Source organism: Trachemys scripta, chromosome 2, assembly GCF_013100865.1.
Source record: "Trachemys scripta elegans isolate TJP31775 chromosome 2, CAS_Tse_1.0, whole genome shotgun sequence".
Classification (NCBI taxonomy): domain Eukaryota; kingdom Metazoa; phylum Chordata; order Testudines; family Emydidae; genus Trachemys; species Trachemys scripta.
The window spans coordinates 39151359-39163844 of NC_048299.1; the positions used below are offsets into that span (position 1 = coordinate 39151359).

Here is a 12486-nt window from a genome sequence, read left to right on the forward strand (position 1 = left end):
GCACGGTTAGTTTGGTTTAAATAAACAGGTATTATACTAACCAATGTGATTTTAATGTGGTTTAATATAGTGTCTGGAGCCAAAGCACATTCAAACTGCCTCAGGAAGACTTAGTGATGAGCATTTTATAGTGTACATATCTAATTACGTCGCCTCTAAATTGATTCCTGTCATCCTAGCAAGACATTTTAAATGACTCATTAGTGTGCTTCCTTTGGCAGACAATATTTGAATAACTAAGATAGTTATTATGGTGTCTACATTAATTAAAAGTATATGCTAGATGTCAAAAACCACCTGAATTGTCCTTCTTAAAAGATTTACTAATTACTCATTCCTTTAAAAGTGCTTCCAAAATCTATACAATGTTTCCAGCCACAAAATAAACAGAGCAGTAGGAGTGGTGATAAAAGTCAATGTTTTGTGTTTTAAAGTCCTTTATGAGAAGTACAGCATCATGAACAGAAATACTAACTAACAGAAAAATGTTTTTAACTGCCTGGAATAAATGTAATGGAAACAAATTCCTGTTAGGGACTGTTCAGCACCACTGTTTACCACACATATGTTACTATATACTGGGAAGGCATTTTCAGTACACGTTTGATCTAATTCACTGGATCATAAGTAATTCATAGGCTTTGATGAATGATACTCCAGGCAGCTCTTTCTTCTTATCTTAATGAGCCTCATAGCAGCACCAGCAGTGATTTCCCACTCTCTATTCAGTTGTTTGTGTTCTAAACCTCAGTGCATCACGGGGCTATTCCAAACTTCAGTCTCGCAATCATGAGACCGAAGTTGTAGAAACCCATGCACCACTGTGGTTTACTGTGTGCAGAAATGAATGGAAGGCAGAATGCAATGACTGCTACAGCCCACGTCTTAAGGTTCTGATCACACACATACTTGGTTTATGTGGATGTAACTCTGTTTTCTCCGTTGGATTTACTTATGATTAACAACGGAATCAGTAAGTTCAGATTCAGGGCCCTGAAGTGTGGTGACCTAAGGTAGTCAACTAAGTTTGAAAACCTCTGGTCCAATATCAACTTCGGCTTTTTCTGTTTAAGTGCTGGAAAAGCATCTTACTTTGGTCCCCATTCAAGTCTTTCACCCGGGTGGCAGTACGAGCGAGCACAGTTCCCATTTGATTCTCTCAGATTTTCACTGACCCGATTTGTTTGTTTAATAACAATGATCTTATTCTGACCAGGTTATGAGGGGGATGGAAGAGTATGCACCCAAGTTGCTATCTGCTCAATAAATAATGGAGGTTGCCATCCATTGGCCTCATGTGTACCCTCTCCAGGTAATATGCCATTTTAGATACTGTTAGATAGTTCAATATCAGTCTTCAAAAAAGTGGGCAGTTTTGTGACAACACATTTAAAATGAAGTCCCCTGACCTTAGAACTTTCACGTTAGGCTTCAGGCCACAAGCTAACAAATATGTACGCCTTAGTGAACTGGCCCTGTCTCTAGCTCTGGGAGACCTAGGATGCACAATGGTGCAAAAGGCAGTGACCTGGCATTTGCAGAGAATGTAGGTAAAGCCTACTGGCAGTGCCACAGTATCATCAGAATGGATCCAGATTCCACCACCAGACAATTGCAGGTTTCATTGTGTGGATGTGGCCAGCCCCCACAGTTCCCTTCCTGGAATCCCTCTGCCTCATTCCAGCTACAGATCCCATTCTGCACCTCTCTGCAAAGACATGTGGGCCTCCACAGCTCTCTTGGGACTTTCCAATAACCAGTAGTCTTAATGACTGCAGTGGACACAGGGCAGGGAAGAAAAGCATTTTACAAAGCCCTGTTTCAAATGCAGACTCTATTTCACGTACTGTTAATGATGAGGCTGATATTGTCACTATAATTAGGACCAGGCTAGTTACTATGTATGTTTTGTCTCATCTTCCACAGGTCCTACACCTACCTGTATCTGCCCAGCTGAGTACACTGGAAGTGGTTATGGACCAAATGGGTGTGCCCCAGTCAGTGATACCTGTCAGCATCAAAACCCTTGTAGAAATGGACAGTGCTTAGTAAGTACATGACTCCTCATAGTTAAAGAGACAATTTTGTTTAGATGTGACTATTAAGACACAGTGTACCAGTGAGGATAAAAACCAGGATGGGTTTACTCCTGTGCAACCCCATTGGTGGTGATTTCTACATGTATTTTTGCAGTGTTCTTCACCATACTTTACCTACTGTCCTAGAGTGTAGTAGGTTTGCGCGGGAGGAGGTGTAAGTCAATGCAGGATTTGACCCTAGTTTGATATACCCAGACATGACAATAATGATAAAATGTAATCACAGTGTTCATTTTTACATGGTATTTTTCTTTAAATGCACAAAGCCACCATGAATCCTATATTAATTTTTGCTGCTTGTGAATGGATTCATAGGCCAGAAGGGATCACTGTGATCACCTGGTCTGACCTCCTGTATAACACAGGCCATAGAACTTCCCCAAAATAATTCCTAGAGAAGATCTTTTAGGAAAACATCCAATCTTGATTTAAAAATTGACAATGATGGAGAATTCACCATGACCCTTGGTAAACTGTTCCCAGGGTTAATTACTCTCACCATTAAAATTTTATGCTTTATTTCCAGCCTGAATTTATCTAGATTCAACTTCCAGCAAGTGGATTGTGTTATACCTTTCTTTGCTAGACTGAAGAGCCCATTATTAAATATTTGTTCTCCTTGTAGATACTTAAACAGTGTAATCACCCCTTAACCTTCGCTTTAAGTTAAAAGGCTCAGAATAAGAGATAGTAGGCCTATCTTAAAAATAGTTGAATGGAGGTAAAACATAGTACACAGCAGATACAATCAATAGAAAACATTTGGGGGTGTTTCATTCAGGGCAACACCCAGAATTCACTGATGGGCCAGAAACTGGCTAACAGACAGAAAACAAAGACTATAAACAAATGGTCAATTTTCAACATGGAAATAGTTAATAGGGGAATTTCCCCATGAATCTGTATTAAGACCCTTGTTTAATATGTTTATTAATGATCTAGTAAAGAAGTGAAGAATGAGGTGGAAATGTTTGCAGCTAATAAAGTGTAGGTTAGTCAAGACTTTAGAAGACTGGTTCAGGGCACTAGGCATCAGTGATCCAGGTTCAATCCCCTGCTCTGTCACAGACTTCCTTTGTGACCTGTTTAGCCTCTCTGTGCCTCAGTTCCTGATCTGTAAAATGGTCTGATAGTACTTCCCTACCTCCCACAGGTGTTGTGGGGATAAATAGATTAAAAACTGTGAGGTGCTCAGATAATGTATTAATGGGAGACATGTAAATACCTAAGATTGATAGATAGATGAACGTCAGAGGAACCCAACAGAGTTATCATTGGGTAGCACAAAGGCAGATGAAATTCATTGTTAATAAGCATGAGGTAATACATTCCAGAAGGAGTAATTGCAACTACTAATGAACATTACTAAGGCCTCAATTAAAAGTAAACACTCTGTGAAAAGACTTTAGCATCACTGTGAACACCTCAATAAAAGCCTCTGCTCAATGTGTGCTCCTGGACCAAAAAATATATATATATATATATATATATATATATATATATATATATGAAAGTTATACTGTGCAGAGAAAGGGATAGAAAATAATAATGAAAATATTATAGAGCCATTATATAAATTGATGGTGAGATTGCTCCCACCTGGAATACTGTATTCATTCAAGAAAGTCATAGAAGAAGTATGAGGGGCTCAAATGATGGGCAACAGAAACAATGAGAGATATGGAAATATGAGACATATGAGAGATATGGACTCTCATGGGAGGAGAAATAGGAAAGATTAGGACTGTTTACAGAGGAGATGAAAAGAAGGGGCAAAAGAGAGAAACACAAAATAAAGAACGATACAGAGAAAGTAAGTGCTTCCATTACCCTTCATTACCCTTCTTCATAGTAAAAGAATAGGGGACATCCCCTGAAACTGAAATCCAGCACATTTAAAACAAGTCAAATGAAATAGTATCCTGCACAATGCATCATTAGTTTTCAGAATTCATTGCTGATAAATAGCATTGAAGTAAGAGCCTAGAAGGTGTCAAAAATTTGACATTTATACAGGTAAAGGGTGAAGTTAACACATGGAGTGGCAGTCCAGCTCAAGACCCTCTATGATACTTGAACCCCACAAAGGGGCTGGATAGGCATCCCACTAATGGGGTGGCTGCATAATGGTGCCTGTGCACATATTTATTAGTGCAGAAGACCACAATGGGAGCAGACCAGAGATGGGGCAGCAGATCTATGTTTATCCAAAACTACTTACCCCTGTACTCCATGCAACTGGTACAGAGTCTGTGAGTGCCAGTCTAATGAGACAACACAGGCCCCAGCACTCTGCATTCTACCCACATAGACCCCAAATACTTGGACTTTGTGTGTGAAGTGAATTTTGCACTCCGAGAAAATGCAGTTACTTTGGATGGGATTAAGAGTTTGTAACTGTATATACTCCCATGTTCCATGGCATAACCATTGACTGGAGTTAGGAAGAAATTTCCCCTATGGTCAGGTAGGTTATTCCATAATTTCCCATTACAGGGTTCTTACACCTTTCTCTGAAGCAGTTGATACTGTCTACTATCAGATTTAGCGCACTGACTTAGATGTGTCAGGATCCTGATAAAGGCCGTCAGGAATAAAGGTCAGAGCAGGGTCAAACCTGAGGCTGAGAATAGCAGAGGAGTTCATAGTCAAGTTTCAAGATGGGGTCAATAACAAAGGTCAGGGTCCAGGTCAGGAGGTTGCAGGTCAAGCTGAGATTGAAGCCAGGAGTTCAAGAATGGAATGGTCATGGTAGCTACAGGAGAGCCATTCTGTTGTCTGGACATTTCTCAAAACACCCCTTGGGTTTATATAGGGCAGGGAGCCAACCAGGAGGCATGGGGCTGCTGCCTGTCAGAAACTCTTGAGGCAGGACTTCCTGTGGTCTGGGTCCACAATGGGTCATGGATAATGGAGCACGAACTGGTTATAGCTTCTGTTGGGTGGCAGCATGGAGATGTTTGCCACCTGCACCTTTTCAGGGCTGTATTTGAGACCCCAGAGGCCTTACATTACCCCTCCCAAAGGGCACCTCCACTGGCCTGGGTTTGTCTGTATGGGCCTCATGGAAAGCTGTCACGAGGTCATGGATTTGGGATTCTAGCTCCCAGTATCACTCTTCTGAACCAGCTCTCCCAGAGGGAACCATATTTGATTTTTGAAGTCCAGTATCTCATAGACCTTGTATTTGTCGTGTCTCTGGAGCTGCACCAGAGGGGGTTGTGGTTGAGCCTGGTAAGTGAAGGGGTTGCTGATGTTTTTAGCAAGGATACAGGGAACACTGGGTGTGTGTTGAGGGATCTGGGTAACTAAAGCCCTGTGGTCACTGGGTCGATTACCTGGCTAATGTAATATGGCCCAAGGTATTGGTAATCCAGTTTACAACATGGCCAGTCGGAGTGGAGGTTTTGGGCTGAGAGTCACACTTTTTACCCAACAACAGTGAATTCTGTGTGTTCCTGGCACTGCTGGTCAACGTACTGCTTATAATCTTCCTTGGCCTTGTCCAGATGTGCCTTGAGTTCTTCTTGGACATCACAGATCTGTCATACTTAGTTGGCAGCTCTGGGATTGGTGGAGTTGCAAGGAAAAAAGGGGGTGGAAGTCAGAGATTGCATAGAATGGACTCTGCCCAGTGAAGATAAGATCAGCGTTGTTGCAAGCAAACTCTACTTTGGGTAGGAGGCTCAACCAGTTGTCCTGAAGGAAATTTGTGAAGCAGCACAAATATTATTCTAACACTTGAGCTGTTAGTTCAGACTGACCATCAGTTTGTGGGTGAAAGGCAAAGGATGTTTAAGCGCAGACCCTGAGCAATCAAAGTTTCATGCCAAATCCACAACAGAAACTGGAGACCACAATCAGTTGGGACTCACTCTGGGAATCCTTGGAGATGGATGACATGAGCCACCAGGAGCTGGGCTATTTCTTCTGCAGCCAGCATATCTGCAATGGGGACGAAGTGGGCCATTTTTGTCAGTGGTTGACTGCAGTGTGACTGTTAGACACAGGTAGCTCGACCAAGAAGTCCAGGGTGATGGCTACGTGGGATCTGAATGGGGTCTTGGAAAGCATTAAGGTTCCAAGGGGTTTTGAGTGCAGCGTCTTGGTGCAGGCACATGTCTCACAGGAATTGACATATGAGTGGATTGTCATGCACATTCAGGGCCATCAGAAGGAGCAGCTGGCCAAATGGAAGGTCTTGGGGAATTAATGCAGTCAGGAAGTTTTGGGGCTTAAGACTCAGCATAGGAGGCTCTTGGCTGGTGAGATCTTCTCCTTTCAGGACAAGGCATCAGCGGTCTTGTTCTGGGCCCCTGGGCGGTACATGATGGTGAAACTGAAGTGTGTGAAGAGCAGGGCCCAGCGAAGCTGCCTCTGTTTCAGTGCTTTGGCTCAGCAGAGCTACTAAGTTTCTGTGATCCAAGTATACCTGTACTGAGTACCGAGCACCCTCCAGATAGTGGTGCCACTCTTAGAAGGCCGCTTTGGAGTGAGCTTCTGGGAATAGTAGATGTAAGGGTGGAGGTGCTGCTGGGGACCACATCTTTGAGAAAGTATGGCCCCCAATTATCACACTGAAGACATGGGTCTTGATGACAAATGGTCATGGCATGTTGGGATGGGCCAGCATTGGGACACTGGTAAAGTCCATCTTGAGCCAGTTGAAAACTTATTGGGCCTCTGGAGACCAGGTGAAGTTGGTATTTTTCTGGAGAAGCACTGTCAGTGGGGCAATTTGGCCTGAAAATCTGGAAATGAAGTGCCTACAAAAGTTAGTGAATCCGAGGGAGGGTTGTAGCTCCTTGATGTTTTGGGGGAGTCGCCCAGGTCCATATTGCCTCCACCTTCTTGGAGTCCATTTGGGGGCTCTTGTGGGATGGAATGTAGTCCAGGAGCTCCATGAAGTGGTAGTGGGGTGATCAGATGTCCTGATTTTATAGGGACAGTCCCAATTTTTGGGTCTTTTTTTTATATAGTCTCCTATTACTCCCCACCCCCTGTCCTGATTTTTCACACTTGCTGTCTGGTCACCCTAAGTGGTGGTCATAGCTTCACTTTTCCACCTTCACATACAGGCCCCATTGACATAGCCATTCCAAGACAGACCAGATATGCTGGGTGTTTTGCTTGGGATTCTCAGAAAAGATGATGAGATCATCTAGATAGACTATGACGTACTGGTCTAAGATGTCATGGAAGACCCCATTCACAAAGTGCTGGAATGTGTCAGAGGCTTTTGTGAGGCCAAACAGTATTACCATGTATTTGTAGTGGCCATACTGGGTTTGAAAAGCTGTCTTCCACTCATCCCTGGCTCAGATTTGAAACAGGTTGTAGTCCCCCCACAGGTCAAGTTTTGTGAATACTTGGACCAGTCATACATGGTCTGGTAGTTCTGGGATAAGTGGAAGGGGTCATCAACTCCTGATGATAACCTGATTGGGGGTCCAATAATCCACGCATAGGCTCCGGATTCCATCTTCATTTTTAATTAAAAGAATGGGGGCCTCGGTGGGAGAGGTAGATGGCTGTCTGAAACCGTTGGCCAGAGTCTCCTGGAGAGAAGAATGCAGGATAGCCAGCTCAAGTTCTGGCATCACATAGACATGGCCAAATTGAACCTTGACCCCTGGTTGCAACTCAGTCAGGCAGCCATACTCTCAGTGTGGTGTTAGGATGTCAGCATTCTTCTTGAAGATGTCACTGTAGTTGCTATACTTGGGATGCAGTTCCTAAGTCAACTCTCATGGTGGTCCCACCCACTCATGATCAGGGCTCAGGGTGGGGAGATGCCCTGGTTCTGGGCTTCAGCAGGTGGTGTGCGTAGGCAGACTTTCTGGCAGAACTTGGAGCAGAAGTTCTCCCCGCTGCTCATGCCAAAGGATGTGGAAATCATGACCTGCCACGCCAACCATGAAATGCAGAGGATTATGGGGAAATGTGATGAGCAGATTGTTCCAAATGGAAGAATTTCCACATGGTCGCAAATGGCAACTTCCAGAGGCACCATCTCCTGTGTCATTGGTGCTGACAAGAGGAGTGAGCCATCTAAAGTTTCCAGTAGGTTGGGGACAGTCTGGTTGTTCCTGAATACCCAAGGTTTGGGCAGTACTCGCATCTAGGAAGTTGTCCGCTGCCCCAGAATCCACCAGTGCCCACTGTGGGGGAATTTGATAAGGCTCTCCTGGAACACAGAGGCAGACCCAGACTTTAAGGTCCAAGGAGCACTTGCTGTGCCTAGGGCATGCCTTGGTGAGGAGGAGGGGGGCATTATTTTGGGGCTCACCTGGGCCAATTCCTTCTCCTGGGCCTACATGTGGTTGTTTCCCAAATCGATCATGCTAAAGCTAGGGATGAGTAATTGGTGAGAAAATGTGGCTGGATCCTCCATTGTAGAAACACAGCCTGTGACAGCAGTGGTGCTCTTTTTCCTCAGTATTCACATGGCAGCGGGCGTTATCCAGCTGCATGAGTTTGGGGTCTGGGTTGGAGAGGGGTACCAGGAGGTACCAGTCAAGTGGTGACCAGGACCCTTTCCTTTCCTTACGTTCAAAGTGACAAAGAGTCCTGTGGCACCTTATAGACTAACAGATGTATTGGAGCATAGGTTTTCGTGGGTGAATGCATGCAGCTGACGAAGTGGGTATTCATCCACGAAAGCTTATGCTCCAAAACGTCTGTTAGTCTATAAGGTGCCACAGGACTCTTTGTCGCTTTTTACAGACTATCATGGCTACCCCTCTGATACTTTCCTTATGTTGTTTGTGGAGCCTATTGTTGATGTCTATGATGAGATCAACTAATGCATCTAGGTTGGGTGGGGCCTGCACACAAGCTAGATCATCCTTAATCTCCTGCCATTGTCCCCATAAGAACTGGTAGAGCTGGGCTGCTTTGTTCCACTCAGTGTCGGAGACTAGCCGCCGAAAGTGGGCAATGTACAAGAAGTCTGGTCCCTACCCCTGCTGGAATTTGCACAAGGCCATCTCCACTGAGTGGGCATGGTGGGGATCATCAAATATAGTAGAAAACACCTGGAGGAAGGCATCCCAGTTAGATAGTGTCGGGCTCGCTCATTCAGGTGTGGCTGAGGCCCAGTCCAATGAATCTCCCAACAGGCAGCTAATAATGAGTCATACTTTTGCTAGGTTCGTGGGGCAGGACAGGGTTGGAGCAGAAACAGCAGGCAACATTGATTATGGGGGTCCCCATTAAAATGTTCTGGGTGGGGCACTGGGTCTGGGTATGCAGCTACAGTGCATGACTGTACTGCAGCATTTTCATCCTGTAGCCAAGCTGTCAGTTCTCATAGCAGCTGGTTATGTGCACTGTTCTGTGCCAGTTGGGCCCTCAGTATCACATTGTCACATGGAGCAGGGTGGGTTGCCTGTGTAGAGCTCGGTTCTGTGTTGCGAGCTGGGATAATTGGGCTTTAAGCTTGGGGAGTTCCTCTTGGGAGGGTCAACCCGTTCAAGCATCTCCACTACCCTGTAGGGCATGCTAGACAGGGAGGGGTCCAATGCCTCCACAGTCCTCCAGGGTAGGCCTTCACCAAAGCGAGAGTGGTGCAGGCAAACTGACAGGATTCTGGCCAGGGCAGTTGGGACCAAAGGTCAGAGCAGGGTCAAACCTGAGCCTGAGAGTAGCAGAGGAATTTGTGGTTGAGTTTCAGGCTGGGGTCAATACCAAGAATCAGAGACCAAGTCAGGTTAAAGGGTCTGGGTCAGGAGGTGAGGTCCAAATCAAGCCGAGGTCAAAGCCAGGAGTTCAAGAACAGGGATCGAGAATGATCATGGCAGCTACAGGAGATCCATACCATTGCCTGGACTCTTCCCAGAACATCTCTTGGGTTTATATAAGGTGGGGAGCCATTCAGGAGCCATGTAGCTGCTATCTGTCAGACCCCTTGAGGCGGGACTTCCCATGGTCTGTGTCCACAGTGGGACATGGGTAGTGGAGCATGAACTGGTAATAGCTTCTGGGTTTGAGACCCTCTGGGTTTTACAAAATGGACCACTGGCCTGATCCTGTGGTCCTTTGATTTTGCTCCATTTTTCATTAACTCTGTCTGGAGTAGTTAAATCCCACTTATGGCCCTTTTAGAATATTCAGACTTCAGAGACCAGGCCTGAGACAAATGATTTATAAACAGCTGTTATCCTGGCTTGTGTTACAGGTCTGAGGTAATTTGATTTACTTGTTTCTAGGGTAATAATTTCAGTGCCAAGCAAACAGTTTTCTGGATGGCTAAAGTAAGACAGATTTGACTTTTTCAGGTAATTTGAAAGGCCTCTGCAAAGCAATAATAGACAAAACAAGGAGCTAATCCGATTAGGCCTTGGCCTTTTTTTAGTATCCAACAGTTAATGTCAAGACAGTTGACTGCTGAGTGGGAATGCTTCCTTTGTTTCTCTGCACCAGCATTGCCAACTAAAAACAATAATAAATATCAATGATTTTATTAACTATATTAATGACTTAAGTTGACTCACATTTGCTGCATCTTTTCATTTGGTTTATTCCTGTAGGCTACGCTCTCTGGATACTTCTGTGTGTGTGATCCAGGCTGGACAGGCATCAATTGTACAGAAAACATCAATGAGTGTTCTAGCAACCCTTGTCAGAATGGTGGAAGCTGTACTGATGGAATTAATGGCTACTCCTGTGAATGTACAAATACCTGGACTGGACCTCAGTGTCAGACTCCCCAGCAAGGTAACATGAAAAGCATAGTGACTGAGAACTGAAGCACCACCCTATCAATCTGATATCCATAAAATGCATTTGGATTAGAGGTGAGGTTTATAAGGGAAAAGTTTTACCCGTTGGGTTTAAACTATAAGAGGCAGTGGAAAATAGATCCTGAGCCAAAGTCCACGTGAGTCTTTCCCACTCCTTCAGTGAACTCTTGTATTAAGCCCATAATGCTTAAAGCTTCTAACCCCACGTGTTTAACATCAATAGCATAACAGACCGGTTGAATTTTAAGCCTACTAGCCTTGACTAGTCCCTTTAAATCCTAAAATTAGATTTTTGTAGTTAGATAGAGATCTTCGGAATCCTGACCATGTGTGTACTAATCCAGATGGGAAGGAGGATTTGCGGTAGGCATAATAGAATCACAATCGAACAGAATGAAGTTTGCTTTTGATTTATACAGTATAATGTATTTCATACTCGGTTTGCCTCAAAGGGCTTTAAAAAAAAAAAGTTAGATTCTGTTAACGCAATGACTATCTGCTTCAAGCAAATGCGGCAACTATTAGGTCTAACTAGTAGTCGCTACGCAGTCTGGGACATTAGAACTTATGTGACAAAGAGAATGTTGTCCATGAAACCAGGATGATCACTATTTCTTTTCAAGCAGTGTTACAGAATCTTTAATTTTTACCCAGTACAGCAGCCGGTGACAAGAAATAGACTTCAGTTTAAATGTTTTAGCTGAAATTTAGTACCTCTAAGTCACAGTGCACCTCATCACCCTCAGTGTGACTACTACATTGCAGAACCAATGTAGAATAGGAGCCTATACCGGGACTTAACTTTATGGCTTTCTGACACTGAAGCAGCCTGGATCTACAATCAAGGAATGGAGAAAGATAGTCAGACCGTATGGATCCCAGTGGCTTAGAAACTGGGGCAGGGGGGAAAGTGCTGAAAACTTTGAAAAAGTTGAAACAGCAGCTGATCAAATGCGTCCTCAGCCAAAAACATAGTATCATTGCAGTTCATGGAGATTAGAGAGGGAGAGCTAAACGAGGCCCTGAAGTTTTTGAACATAAACTTGAATAAAAACATGAAGGAAGTCCACACACTGAAAAAATTATTTAAAGGAAATATAACCCACAGAGCCAGGGGGCTTTACATTTGTAGGGAAATTACATGGCCCTGTCTTTGACATTGTTTTTCAGTGGCATGTTTTACAAATAAATTAATTTTCATAAAGTAATATCAAGGTGCCATTCCACTGACACACACCCGTCCCCGTCTCCCTCCCCCCCGGCATCAGTTTGTCACAGTGTGGCTCTACAACTTCGTATGTATTGTAGACAGCTGTGTGGGCTGGTAGCATCACCTGACATTACAGTTGGCTGAAACTTCCCATTATAAGACCCTGTTTTTAGATGCTTAGAACTTTGCCAGACTTTAACTATCCAGGCTGAAATTTTCCATGCTGGGTGTCTGCCTCAAGCATTAATTTTATTTAAATAAATAAAATAAACCCTTAGTTGAAATGGTTCCGCCATTTCTAAGAAAAAGGCTAGGGAGAAATACATTGTTTTTCAATGTAAAAAAAAAAAAAAATCCTGGTGACCTTTTCTTTGAAAAAGCTCTAGCACACCCATGCTTTGGAGCAGGGACTTGAAATTTGTCAGAGAGATGG

At 44.0% G+C, this 12486-nt stretch overlaps 1 protein-coding gene across 1 annotated transcript in view; it reads left to right on the forward strand.

Annotated features, from left to right (window-relative positions):
• CUBN (cubilin) overlaps positions 1-12486 on the forward strand; it is a 219340-nt gene that overhangs the window by 11986 nt on the left and 194868 nt on the right. Inside the window, exons 10-12 of the mRNA XM_034760353.1 lie at positions 1217-1312; positions 1927-2048; positions 10631-10817. Of these exons, the coding sequence (XP_034616244.1) occupies positions 1217-1312; positions 1927-2048; positions 10631-10817 (405 nt within the window). The remainder of the gene's footprint in view (positions 1-1216; positions 1313-1926; positions 2049-10630; positions 10818-12486) is intronic.